Genomic DNA, 15,016 nt, shown 5'->3' on the forward strand with positions numbered 1-15,016 from the left:
ATTGTCTTTGCACTTTTATTGAAAATCTATTTACCATAAATGTGAAGATTTATTTCTAGACTCTCACATTTATTCCATTAATCTAAACATCTGTCCTCATGTTAGTACCACACTATTTTGATTTAGCTTTGTAGTAAGTTTTGAAATTGGGAAGTGTGTGTCTTCCAACTCTTCTTTTTCAAGACTGTTTTGGCTATTTGGAGTCCTTTCATTTCCATATGAATTTTTGGATCATCTTATCAATTTCTGCAAAGAAACTAGCAGGGATTTTGATAGGGATTGCATTGAATCTGCAGGTCAGTTTGGCCATCGTCACACATTTTCCATCTTAACAATATTGTATATTCTGATTCATGACCATGGGTCTACTAGCAACAAATTCTGCTTTTGTTAGATCCAGGAATATCTTAATGTCTCCTTCATTTTTGAAGGATTATTAGTATAGAATTCTTGGTTGTTAGTCATTTTCTTTCATCATTGGCTTCCATCGTTCCTGATAAGAAATTAGCTATCAATCCCATGGAGGATCCCTTGTAATGATGAGTCCCTTCTCTCTGCTTTATGATTCTGTCTTAATCTCTGACTTTGGACAGTTTGCTTAAGGTGTCTCTAGATGCAAATTTCTTTGAATTTTACCTACTGGAGTTCTTTGAGTTTCTTGGCTGTTTAATGTTTTTCATCAAATTTGGGAAGGTTTCAGCCATTATTTTTTCAAATATTCTTTATTCCTCTTTTTCTCTCTCTTCTCTCCTCCTAGGACTCCCATTTTGCATATATTGACACACTTGATGGAGTCCTAGGGTGTCTGACTATTTATTTTTCTTTATTCTTTTTTCTTTCTGTTATTAGTCTAAATAACCTCAATTGATCTTCCCTCAAGTTTTCTTATTCTTTCCTCTTCCTGTTCAAATCTGCTGTTGTCCTCTAGTGATTTTTTTCATTTCAATTATTGTACTTGTCAACTTCAGAATTTTTTGGCTCCTTTTTGTAACTTCTCTTTATTGGTACTCTCTATATGATAGAACATCATGTTTATACTTTCCTTTATTTATTTATTTATTTAAAACTTTCCTTTGGTTATTTAAACCTACATAGAATTCTTTAGTTCTTTGAACAAAATAGTTGATTAAAAGTCTTTATCTGCTAAGTCCAATGTCTAGACATCCTCAGGGGCTGTTTTTGTTGACTTTTTTTTTCTGTATATGGGCTATATTTTCTTATTTCTTTGCATTTCAAATAATTTTTTGTTGAAAACTTGACATTTTAAATAACATAACATAGCAACCTAAAATCAGATTCTTCCACTCACTAGGTTTTGTGATTGTTACTGTTTTTTGTGTGTGTGTGACGGTGGGAGCTCTTTGTTTAGTGACTTTTCTAAACTAGTTCTGTAATATCTGTAGTGTTTGTCCTCTGTGGTCACTAAAGTCTCTGCTTAGTTAGCTTTGTAGTCAGCTAATGATTGGACATAGATTCCCTTAAATTCCGGGTATTTGGGAGGAATTATGTTGAATTTATGAACAAACTCAGAACTGAAATTTTTATAATGTTGAGTCATCCTGGTCATCTTGTCCAAGAACATATATATATATATATATATATCAAGATCAAATCTAGATAAAAAATAGAAAACAGGTATAAAGGTATTTTGGGGAATATTTGGGGAAATTGAAATATTAACTGTATATTAGATGACATTGAATTAATGTTAATACTCTTGTGAGATAATATTGTTTTTGTTAGGAGAATGTTCTCATTCTTAGGAAATGCATGCTGAAATATTTACATGTGTCATGAAAAGTGTCATGATGCCTATATCTTTTGGCAAACACACACACACACACACACACACACACACACACACACACAGGATGGGAAAGTAGAGGGAGAGATGGAGAAAGCAGATGGTGAATCCAGATGAAGTATGTATAGGTATTCATTATACTACTCTTTCAACATATCTGTAAGTTTGAAAATTGTCAAAGAAAAAAGATTGGGAGAAAACATAATACCTTGATTCAGGGATATCTTACCACCTGTTAAGCTATTGGTTCTTTTCTTTTCTTTCTTTTTATTTTAATTTAGATTCCTGTATCAAGCCTGAGGGACACAGTCCTGGAACTGGCCGTATTTGATCAACACAGGAGAAAGTTTGATAATTTCAGTTCACTAATTCTAGAATGGAAATCCTCAAATGAAACACTAGCTCACTTTGAAGATTATAAATCAGTGGAGATGGTAGCAAAGGATGATGGCAGTGGGCAGACACGGCTACATGGTATTGTGAAAATACACAAATCCTTTCATATACCTGCTAAATAGCCCTGCACTAAGTATTTCCTTATGGGGTGATGGTTTATATCAGATTTTTTAATATCTCACCTTTCATTTATGAACTTTGTAGTTTTAGAAAATGTGAAATTTCTTAGTTTGCAAAGCTAGGGTAAAGGATCCAACATTACTCATAAGACTATAACATTAAATTAATTTTAAATTATTCTTTCCTTTTTAAAAATTGAAACATAGTTGATGTATAGTCTTATATTGGTTTCAAGTATACAACAGAATGGTTCAACAGTTTCCCATATTATTAAATCTTCCTCCCACCACTAGTGCAATTACTATCTGCCAACCTAGGAAGATGTTACAGAATCATTGACTATATTCTTCATGCTGTACTACCATCCCCATGACCAATTTATATTATGATTGAGAATTTTTGTGCCCCTTTATCTCCGTCATCCTCTCCACCCACCCACCCCAACCCTTCCCACCATGGTAACCACCAGTCACTTCCCAATGTCTATGAGTCTTCTGCTATTTTGTTCATTTTGTTTTGTTTTGCATTTATATTCCATAAATAAGTGAAATCATGTGGTATTTGTCTTTCTCTACCTGGCTTATTTCACCTAGCATAATACCCTCTGGGTCCATCCATGTTGTCACAAATGGCAGAGAAGGCTGCCCTAAGAAATAATTTATGCTGAGACCTGAAGAGATGGCAGAAAGAGAAAATAGAATGAGCTGAATAATTAGAGTGAGACTAACTTAGAGAGGGGGCAAGAGGCACTAGCTGAGGTTCTGAAAGGGCAACAAGCCCTCGTGAGCAATCCCCATTGAGCCTCTGCTTGTATCTCATTTGCTGATGTCCCATTCACAAAATCAAGTCGCCTGGCCAAAACCAGAGTCAAAGTCAGTGAGGACGACTCAAGAGCATGGATACCAGCAGGCATGATTCATTGCAGGCCATTCATATAATAATTTACCACAAATCAATCCCAAAGGTGAAGAAGAAAGTTGTATAAAGTGTAGCTTTTAAGTTTCTGGCATGAGCATTTGGATAGATAGTTTAACCATTCAATAGAATAAGGAACACTACAGAAAGAGAAATAAGATTTAACCTTTTCCTTACCCACAGGGAGCTTATACTCAGACTAGTTTATGAGTTTAGCTAGAGAACATGGCAACATAATACTGGTATGTATATAATAGTACAATACCAGTAGTTTTATACAGTTAGTATAAAACGTGGTAGAGAAGTAAGAGATACTCCCCTCTAACAACCAATCACCAAACACCATTAGTGTTATCTTCTAATTTTTTTTTAGTTTCATCCCTTCCTCTCTAACACCATCACTAATGTCCTCATCACCCCTATCCTGCATTACCACAGAAGCCTCCTAACTGATCTCATTGTGTCTCTGCTATTCTCTAACCCATCCTCCACACTACTGTTCGAAATGATCTTTCTAAAATACAAATCTGGATCTCTTTCTTAAAATTCTCTTTCTTAAAATTCTGTTTAAGGAGCTCTTATGATAATGCCAGGCACCACACTAAGTAATTTATATACATTTTCTCATATAATCCTCATTAACAACAAGAGACTGACATTATTATCCCAAATATGTAAGTTTACTGATTCATCAAACATTTAGTGAGTTCTTACTTTATTCAAGGTACAGTTTTAGGCTCTGAGATTACAACATAAATAGATGAAGCAGCAAGCTCTCTGATATCAAGGACTATACTCTTAACCACTGACTATACTGTCACCATACTGTCTTCAGGAACACCCCATGTTTTTCAGGATAAAACTCATGTTACAGCTTAACATACCAACACCTGCCTACTTCTTTGGCTTCACCTCCTATTGCCACCCACATATACCCTACATTTTTCTCACACTTAACAACTTTAGATACTTTTACCATGGCAAGGCTTATCATACCGCTTTCCTTTACATATGTTGTTATGTTCTCTTTTCTTGCATCTTCACTGGGCTGAAATCTTTCCCTAGTGATCTGGGAGTTTTCTGTCCCTGCATATTCCCAATATAAGGAAAGTATCCCTTATGTGTAGTCTTATATACTCTGTATACATGTGCTCTGTACCTTCTTCTGTAATAACTTACCACAGCATGTATTGCAGTGGTTGGTTTACCTCTTAGTCACCATACTAAGCTGTGGGCTTCTTTGAAGGCAAATTATTGTGTTTTCTCCTTCTTCATCTCTGTATCCTAATTACCTGACCCTCAATATCTTTGTGGAACAAATGAATGAATGGGTGTAACATCATGAGAAAATGTTCCACAGATTTAGGCATTATCGTAATGGGTTGAGGATAAAGTAAGAATTGACCTAAGAAAGTGGCAGATTCATGTTAGTTAAATTTTGAAATGAAAGAAAGAAAAAAGAATGAATGGATATGGAAGGCTCCAAATTCTAGTTTAATGAGTCTGAATTGCTCCAATTAGGAATGGTTAGCCATTTCAAATTTTTGGTAAGGGACTAACATGACATTTACATGTACAAAACAGTTGAGAAGAGTGAAGAGTCCCAAATGATTATTATTTTTCACTCCCATTTTTAAATGAAACAAAAATTTCCCCATATAATTGTGAGTTTGTTTTTGGACTCATAAACCATCAGAGCTGGAACAAAGTTTGGGTTTTGCCTGGCTCCATTCCTCATTTAATAAAGATACTGAGAAATAAAGTGGTTGCCCATGGTCACATAGGAATATAGTGGCAGTCAGCACAAAAACCCAGTTTTCTGTTCTTGTGTATTTCCCAAATCAGTGGGGTTTTTTTCCCCTGCAATAAAGCGTCATTTGGAAAAAAAGAAGGCAGAATTTGGTTTTCTGGAGACATTTTTGTATTCTATGTGTTATTGTTTCTCATAGGGTATTTTTCTGTATGTCTCTAGGTCATCAGATCCTAAAAGTACATCAGTTAAAAGGGACTGTACTCATTGGAGTCAATTTTGTGGACTATTCAGAGAAGAGAAGTCCAAAGGTAAGTAGAGATTGTTATATAAGAAACATAAATTAAATAACTGAAATTTAAGGCTCTTTTTAAAAAGTCATTTATAACTGATATTAATCTGAGAACTATGCACCTCTATGATTCTGTTATCTTTGGCACTTGAAAGAGTGCTAGGATTTTCTCTCACTCAGCTGAGGAACTGAAAGTCTATATAGTCACCTTTGCAGTTCTTACTACATTTTCAGAAACTTTCCGACCTGCCCAGATCTGCACGGGTGGAGCTGCTCCTGGCGGATGATGTAACTGTATTGCCTAAGAATGCCACCATCTATAATCACCCTGATGTGAAGGTAGAAGCTGTATGGGTCTAGTTCAATAGAATCATATTGCGGGGGAAAGTATTAGCTTATTAAAATGAATAGTATAACAATGTAAAAGCTCACTTATGTGTTGAATATCACTGATACACACATATAATGCATATATAATAATAACTACAAAATCATAAGGGGTTATACTTTAATAATCACGTTTTGTCTTTGGTCCATTGACCTTAACTTATAATCTCATATTCTTTCTTCAGTAGATAGAAATTTATTTTCTTTGAATTATTTATAAACTGAAATGAATGGAATATTGTTTGTCTGATTTTTCCATAGGAAATATTTAGCCTTGTGGAAGGGTCTGGTTATTTTTTAGTCAACAGCAGTGAGCAGGACATTGTCACAATCACTTACATGGAAGCAGAAAGCTCTGTCCAGGTGAGTTCTAGAGATATTCCTAGATTGATGAGCTCAGATCAAAGTTCCTTCTTAGAAGAATGATTGGAAAAATTCCACTGCATGTCTTAAACTTGTTACAAAAGTAACATTTGCCTTTTTTCTTTTTTTAACCTACATAGATTCTTTGTTTTTATTAAGGTATCATTGATATATACTCTTATGAAGGTTTCACAAGAAAAACAATGTGGTTACAACATTCACCGTATTATCAAGTCCCCCTGCATACCCCATTGCAGTCACTGTCCATCAGTATAGTAATATGCCACAGAGTCCCTACTTGTCTTCTCTGTGCTAGACTGTCTTCCCTGTGACCCCCCACACACCACCTACATAGATTCTTCAACCAAATACAAGGGGTGCTTTTTCTTTTCTGCAACTAGCGACCATACTGGGCAATTTTTCTGGCTGAACTGAGACAATGTAGGGACATCTAATTATAAGATTTCCATTATTAAAAGAAGGTTCATTTCTATAAATTTCAAAGCACAGAACCATGTGGATGGTTAGATGTACTTTCAACTTTATAACCCAAGTATATGGTGTTTTCATCAACTAGAATATGACAACTCAAAACATTAAGCTATCTCCATAGTCAACAGGCCAAGGGATTTGCCTTTAGTTGACCTGTGATATTAAAAATAATATGTTACAATAACATATGTATATATTTCCTTTACTTCTAAGAACTCAAAAGAGTTTAATTACTTTAGTTATAATGTTTGTTTTTAAAGGGGGAGATTGAGGCATTATGAAAAAACATGCTGTTGGGCTGGGGCTCTAGTATAAGAAGGAAAACAAAGGATGGGTCCTCCCAGGGCTTTCTCCCTCTACTGTCTAGTTTAAAATAAACAGACTGAGTTTTGCTCATTAAATTCTTTCCCGGTACATAATTTAGAAGCTGGATATGTATGTTGGATTCTGCTTGAGTTCAATCATCTTAAACTCTGTTCTTTATCAGTTTAATATTTGGTAAGGGCACATATTTCACAATTAACTGAAACATCACATTAAGGATACATACTGTGCTATGCCTGAGACATGTAAGTGTGACCTCTCAGAGTTCCCATCAAAAGGAAGTAAGTTATTTTTTCCTTTTTGTGTGAAAATAATGGCTATGATTATTATGCTTGGAGTGTGTTTGCTTCTTTACCTAGCTACCATCTTCCTCCTTCCAGTTGGTTCCAGTACAGCCTGGATTTCTCACCTTGGAGGTCTATGATCTGTGCTTGGCTTTCTTGGGTCCAGCAATGGCCCACCTCAGAGTGTCAGATATACTAGAGCTGGAACTTGATCTGATTGATAAGGTGGGAGATGTTTACTTTACCTTGTAAATGAAGCAGGCCTCATTCTCACTCTAGCATCACTTAATATAGTCTCTGCTCAACTACCGGGTGTGTACAGCAGAACCTTTGATGTTAATGGAAATACCTGCCCCTAAAGAATAACATTCCAACATTAAATATGATGAGGATAATAGAGTATGAAAGAACAACCTCAAATAGTACACTTAGATTAGGCTTATTTAATCAAAGACTGACCAGGAACATTTAGCCTAAACAAAAAAGAACTATGCACCTCTATGAGTTAGATTGCCCTCTAAAAATCAGATTGTCGTTGGTGAATGAGACACCTCTACTAAAATTACCCTTTTATTTAAACTACTAGGTTGAAATAGGTAAAACTGTATTAGTAACTGTGAGGGTTCTTGACTCTTCCAAACGCCCATTCCGAAATAAATACTTCAGAAACATGGACCTCAAACTGCAGGTGGCTTCTGCCATTGTCACCCTGACGTGAGTACCATTTCAGTACTTCTCCCTGTGCTTAATGTCACGTGAATCTCCCTCCTGGTAGCCTGCTCAGCTCTGCCCTCCATTATATCAATGTTTTTTCCTTCCTTTTTTGTCCCAGTAATTAACAGTAACTTACCATACTCTCTTCCCATATTTAGCTCCCTACAAAATACCCTTTCCAGGTCCTCAGATGTCTTGTTTGGGGGCTAAAATCATGTGTCTCATTAATATTTCCACTTCATGAAACTTCTCCTTGGATGATATCGTTTGGGGGTGCTTCAAGCTAAAAGACCTTTCAACGTCTCTTTAGAAGCAGAGCTACCGGTATTCCCCTTGGAAAAAGAGGAAATAACAGCACTTCCAATGCAGTTTAATATTTGCAATTTTGTTAGTCTTATGTTTATATCGCCCTATTCCTTTGGAGCTCTGTAACACATTTTTGGCCTTCAGGAGCTTCCTCCCATTGCCAGGAATTTTGTCTTGACTCTGGCAATTTATTTTCTGGCAGTTCCTATGCATCTTAGGAAGATGCATAACTGGCCACTCTTAAAACAAAGTCTTCTTTCCTTAAAAACACATGGGTCTTTGCAGGCTGATGGAGGAACAAGACGAATACTCTGAAAATTATATCCTTCAAGCTGCCACTGTTGGGCAAACCACACTTGTGGCTATTGCCAGGGACAAGGTGGGGAGAAAAGTCACATCAGCGCCTCAGCAAATTGAAGTAAGGAAGTGATCTCATTCAAAATTCATACTTCATTTTACTTTGCATTATTTATCTTTCTCTGTTGAGTTTACTCAAGTTGAAAATAATTTGAAAAAAATTAAACTTATCTAACTCTTGCAACAATATATAATTTGGTTTTGGTTTTGGTTTTTCTTTATAAAAATAATATACTTCTTGTAGAAAATTTGGAAAGCACAAAAAAATATAAAGATGCAGAATGAAAATCATTCTGTAATTCCACTACTTAGAGGTAACCATAATTAATATTTCAGTGTATTTCCTTCATTTTTTTCCCTAGGCTTATTTTAACATGGATGAATCACACTGTTCTTTTCATCTTAGTCTTGTATCAAAATTATTTTCATGTGTTATTAAAAGTTAATTGTTGGCCATGTGTTGGTGATTGTTGAAACTGGGTAATAGGTACCTGAGAGTTAATTATTGTGTCCCCCTCCCTTTATATGTTTGTAAAAAAGAAAGGTAATTGTAAACATAATTTTAATGGTCATTTTTGTTCCAATGAGTGGATATATATTTTTAAGCATTCTCATGTAATTTATAATTTTTTGCTATTACAAATAAACTGTATTTATGACTTAAATTAAATACATGTCTTTATGTGTATAACTTCATTACACATAATTAGGATTTTTTTCCTTAGAATAAGCTGTGTGATCATTTGTTATGAAATTGACTCTAGTTACTCACTGCTGTCCTTTTGTTTTTCTCCTGCAAGGTGTTTCCTCCATTCAGACTTATTCCAAAGAAAATGACACTGATTCCAACAAACATGATGCAGGTGATCTTAAAGACAAAAAATAAGATTTGTGCTTTCTCCTCATCCCACCTCTACCCCTCCACAAGACACACACACACACACACACACACACACACACAATCACTTCCAATTGACCTCCTCTTGTCTACTCCCAACCAAGTACACCAGAATCTGATAGAGAAGAAAATTAGTATTTTCCCTGTCCCATATTGAACATGATGTGAACTATCTCTTGGAATCCCATAGATCATTTGTAGCACTTCCATTTCTTCTGCATTTGAGTTATTGTGGGATATGCCTAGTAGGAAGTGGGAATGATAAAGAAGTCAAGTTATTTGGACAAAATGTTGAGAAAAGAGATGTGACCTCCCTCCATGTTCTAGGCATTCACTGGTATGTTTAAATTTCAGGTAATGTCTGAAGGTGGCCCCCAGCCCCAATCTATCATTCAATTCTCCATCAGTAACCAGACTGTAGCTGCTGTTAATAGGAGGGGGCAAGTTACAGGAAAGGTGGTTGGCACAGCTGTGGTCCATGGCACCATCCAGACAGTAAATGAAGATACTGGCAAAATCATTGTGTTTTCCCAGGTATTGGTTCTCTGTTCTGCTCTGTTTCTACTCTTCCATCTGGGAACCATACTGGGTGGTGGGAGAGGGGGAAGTGGTGGAAGAAGGGTGTCAATAGCCCAGGAAAACCCTTTTAGTCCCTCACTTGGCATTCTCTTAACCAGGCATAGAAATATGTAATCTTTAGTGAAAAATCCACAGTATTTGGCATTGTTATAGGACATAGTCTTGTCCTTAAGGAATTAAGGAACAAAAAACAATTGTATCTATGGCACAATTTTTTCATTTAATGCCCCAAACAACAAAAAACAAACTATCATAAACATCTCTGTCTACCCATAGTCACTCCCTCTTAGCCTAAGCTTGCTCTCTACCCTGTTGAGCAGGATGAAGTGCAGATCGAAGTTGTTCAGCTAAGGGCTGTTAGGATCCTTGTAGCTACAACTCGACTCATCACAGGTACTGAGGTCAGTATAGTATGATGGCTCTATTCTGGGTTCATTATTCTGTTAAGGTCAGCTGGGCAGGAGATATAACACAAAACCACTGTTTCTTTTCAGATGCCAGTTTATGTCATGGGAGTGACCAGTACCCAGACCCCTTTCTCCTTTAGCAGTGCCAACCCTGGGCTCACATTCCACTGGTCCATGAGCAAAAGGGATGTATTGGATCTAGTGCCCAGGCATTCAGAGGTATGAATTTATCTGTTTATTATATTACCTCAGGGATCTTGATATTAAATTTATTTCACTTCATAATGTTTTAGACTGACTCACTTTGTAAACTACACAGTATTGTTACTTACATCATTTTCCTATTATTCTGTGAAATTTAAAAACCTGAAAATCATATGAAGAATCCAAATTTTAGTATTTAGATAATGCTATATAATTTTAATATATTTTGCTGGAAAGAGCTCTCAAAAAAATGTTTTCTTTAATGTTGTGTAATTTTTTTGTGAGCAGATAACTGTTACATTAGTAACATTATGAATATAAAGTAAATATACATAGAGTTTAAATATGTGACATAATCTTTTAACATGTTCAAACACAATTATATCACTAATACATTTCTGCTGCATGGGCAGTTGAAATTAAGCATAAGAGAGGTGGATGCTCAACACATTCCTGGGGCTGTGCTTCTGGAAACTGGGGAAGAACTGGATTTCCACTGTGAGCATGTAGCATGCCGTGGTGCCATGGGGCTAGTGTGGGCCACCAATTGGAAGTTGACTGAGTGTCTTATATCAGTTGCAAATTTAAGAAGAATGGTATTTGTCACCACAGAAATACAAAGGATTGTAAGAGATTACTATGAAAAATTACACACCAACAAACTAGACAACATAAAGGAAATGGATATATTCCTAGAAATAAACATTCTTCCAAGACTGAATCAGGAAGAAATAAAGAATCTGAATAGACTGATCATTAGTAATGAAATTGAACCAGTAATCAAAAAACCCCCAGCAAACAAAAGTCCAGAACCAGATGGCTTCACAGGTAAACTCTTCCAAACATTTAAAGAAGAGTTAATGGCTAGCTACCCTTCTCAAACCATTCCAAAACCTGGACAAAGCACTTCCACATTCATTCTACAAGGCCAACATTATGGTGATACCAAAACCAGACAAAGATACTACAAAAAAAGAAAATGAAAGGCAATGTTCCTAATGAATGTAGATACAAAATCCTCAACAACATATTAGCAAACTAACTTCAATACATTAAAAGGATCATTCACCAGGGACTTACTCCAAGGATGCAAGGGTGGTATCAATATTTACTAATCAATCAATATGATATGCCACATTAACAAAAGGAAGGATAAAAATCATATGACCATCTCAACAGATGCAGAAAAAACATTTGACAAAACTCAACATCCATTCATGATAAAAACTCTCACCGAAGTGGGTATAGAGGGAACACACCACAACATAATAAGGCCACATATGACAAACTCAAGTTAACAACATACTCAACAATGAAAAGCTGAAATCTCTTCCTGTAAGATCAAGAATAAGACAAGCAAGTAGCCCTCCTGCTACTTTTATTCAACATAGTACTGGAAGTCCTAGCCACAGCAATTTAGACAAGAAAAAAATAGAAGGCATCCAGAATGGTAAAGGAGAAGTAAAACTCATTATTTGCAGATGTCATGACACTATATATAGAAAGCCCTAGAGACTCCACCTAAAGACTATTAGAAATAATAAATGAATTCAGTAAAGTCATAGGATACAAATTTAACATACAGAAATTTGTTGCATTTCTATACACTGATAATGAACTAGCAGAAAGAGAAATTGAAAAAACAATCCCATTTACAATTGCATCAGAAAGAATAAAATAACTAGGAATAAATTTTAAAAGGAGGTGAAAGACCTCTACTCTGAAAACTGTAAGACATTGATGAAAGACATTGAAAATGACACAAATAAATGGGAAGATGTATCATGCTTATGGATTGTAAGAATTAATCTTGTTAAAACATCCATGCTACTCAAAGCAATCTACAGATTTGGTGCAATCCCTAGCAAAATACCAATAGCATTTTTCACAGAACTAGAACAAAGAATGCCAAAATTTGTATGGAACCACAAAGGACCCCAGATAGCCAAAGCAATCTTGAGAAAGAACAAAGCTGGAGGTATAATACTCCTAGATTTCAAACTGTACTACAAAGCTATAGTAATCAAAACAGAATGAGACTGCAGCAAAAATAGATCCATAGACCAATGGTGCAGTATAAGGAGCTCAGAAATAAAACCACACTCATATGGTTAATTAATCTATGACAAAAGAGGCAAGAATATGTGGAAAGACAGGCTCTTCACTAAATGGCGTTGGGAAAACTGGACAGCTACATGCAATGAATGAATGTAGAATAAAACCAGATCACTTTCTTATACCATATACATCAAAATGGATTAATACCTAAATATAAAACCCCAATCATAAGAAAACTCCAAAAAAGACAACATAGGCAGTAAACTATTGGAACAGTTTTAGTAATATTTTTCTGGATCTGTCTCCTCAGGCAAGAGCAACAAAAGCAAAAAATAAACAATTGGAAATACATCAAACTAAAAAACTTTTAAACAGTGAAGAAAATTGCAGTATCCTCACAGACTCTGAGAAGTGACTGATGGTTATGGGAGAGGGGTTGGGGTGGCTGACAGGGGAGGGTGAGGGGGATAAAGGGGCACAAAAATTCTCAATCGTAATACAAGTTTGTCACTGGGATAGTAGTACAGCATGGAGAATATAGTCATTGATTCTGTAACATCTTTCTATGTTAACAGAATAACTGCACTAGTGGGAGTGAGGATTTAATAATGTGGGTAACTGTTGAACCACTGTGTTGTATACTTGAAACCAATATAAGATTGTATATCAATAATACTTCAAGAAAAATAAAACAGTGAAGGAAACCACAAAATGAAAAGGCAACTTACTGGATGGGAGAATATATTTTGATAAGGGGCTAGTATAAAAAATATATAAAGAACTTGTACAACTCAACACAAACATTAAAGCCCCACAAATAATCCAATTTTAAAAATTGGCAGAGTTCCTGAATAGACATTTTCCAGAGAAGACATACAGATGGCCAGCAGACACGTGCAAAGATGTTTAGCATCACTAATCATCAGAAAAATGCAAATCAAAACCACATGAGGTAGCACCTCACAACAGTGAGAAAGTCTAATACCAACAGGACAAGAAATAACAAGTGTTGGCAAGGATGTGGAGAGAAGGGAACACTGTTGGGAGGAATGTAAATTGGTACAGTCACTATGAAAAGCAGTATGGGGGTTGCTCAAAAAGCTAAAAATAGAGATACCATATGACCCAGTAATTCCACTTCTAGGAATTTAACCAAAGAAAAGAAAGTCACTAAATTCAAAAAGATATATGCACTCCTATGTTTATCACAGCATTATTTAAATAGGCAAGATAAACAACCTAACTGCCCATTGATAGATGAATGGATAAAGAAGATGTACATATATGCAATAGAATATTACTCAGCCATAAAATAGAATGGAATCTTTCCATTTGCATGGATGGATCTAGAGGGTATTATGCTAAATGAAGCAAGTCAGAAAAAGATAAATACCATGTGATTTCACTTATATGTGGAATCTTAAAAACAAGTGAACAAACAAAACAGAAATAAACTCAAATACAGAGAGCAAACTGGTGGTTGCCAAAGAGAGGGGTGGAAGGCTGGAAAAAATGGGTGAAGGGGATTAAGGTACAAATTTCCAGTTATACAATAAATAAGTCGTGGGGTTATAAAGTACAACTTAGGGAATATAGTCAGTAATGTTGAATAACTTTGTATAGTGACAGATGGTAACTACACTTACTGTGGTATTTCATAATGTATATAAATGTCAAATCACTATGTTGCACACCTGAAACTAAATACAGTATAATATTGTGTGTTGACTATACTTAAAAAAAAAAAAAAACCACTCTGGAAATTTTAAAAAAATTATACTGCTCCTCCATGGTTCCTTTTGGTGGTACTGGCCCCTCCAAATCCAATGTCTGCTGCATCTGGAATGGCCAAATCTCTCAGGATAAATGTCAAGGAAATCCACAATTCAACCTGTTTTTATTTTTCTGAAAGTAGTTCTGATATGATATACATAGCATTAAACCTTACTCAGAGACCTGAAAAAGAGCAAAGGTGGATGCTATAAACTACCTAGTTTACATCATTTCCTGATCATCAGTTTGATGGAACCCACCCACGGTGGCCTGGGGACAGGGGCAGTCACCTAGGTATGGGCTTTACCTTATAAAGAAGGAACCTGGCACCAAGGTACCTAGTAGGTCATAACTCAGTGTCCATCAGAACAAAAAATAAGAGCTAGACCTTGGGAGAGAACAGAAGGATTATAGAAGCCAGAATTAGTTGGGTATTTCTGGAGCCAGCTAAAAAGAGAAGTCTGAAAAAAGTAAAAAAAAATCTATTTGCAATCTTCCTTAATATATCCTATGTCTATAATCTAGGGAAACAGGCAGTTAGGTCTTCTGTCTGTTTCGACTGCTGCGAGCCTGGTTATGCTTGGAATTGAGGA

At 35.7% G+C, this 15,016-nt stretch overlaps 1 protein-coding gene across 1 annotated transcript in view; it reads left to right on the plus strand.

The window, feature by feature from the left end:
• Positions 1 to 15,016, plus strand: part of NUP210L (nucleoporin 210 like) — a 78,218-nt gene that overhangs the window by 45,480 nt on the left and 17,722 nt on the right. The window contains exons 17-27 of the mRNA XM_036922278.2: positions 2,086 to 2,278; positions 5,208 to 5,296; positions 5,512 to 5,616; positions 5,926 to 6,027; positions 7,224 to 7,352; positions 7,714 to 7,841; positions 8,433 to 8,565; positions 9,305 to 9,367; positions 9,757 to 9,936; positions 10,302 to 10,382; positions 10,476 to 10,607. Of these exons, the coding sequence (XP_036778173.2) occupies positions 2,086 to 2,278; positions 5,208 to 5,296; positions 5,512 to 5,616; positions 5,926 to 6,027; positions 7,224 to 7,352; positions 7,714 to 7,841; positions 8,433 to 8,565; positions 9,305 to 9,367; positions 9,757 to 9,936; positions 10,302 to 10,382; positions 10,476 to 10,607 (1,335 nt within the window). The remainder of the gene's footprint in view (positions 1 to 2,085; positions 2,279 to 5,207; positions 5,297 to 5,511; positions 5,617 to 5,925; positions 6,028 to 7,223; positions 7,353 to 7,713; positions 7,842 to 8,432; positions 8,566 to 9,304; positions 9,368 to 9,756; positions 9,937 to 10,301; positions 10,383 to 10,475; positions 10,608 to 15,016) is intronic.

This window comes from Manis pentadactyla, chromosome 19 (assembly GCF_030020395.1).
Source record: "Manis pentadactyla isolate mManPen7 chromosome 19, mManPen7.hap1, whole genome shotgun sequence".
Taxonomy (NCBI): Eukaryota; Metazoa; Chordata; class Mammalia; order Pholidota; family Manidae; genus Manis; species Manis pentadactyla.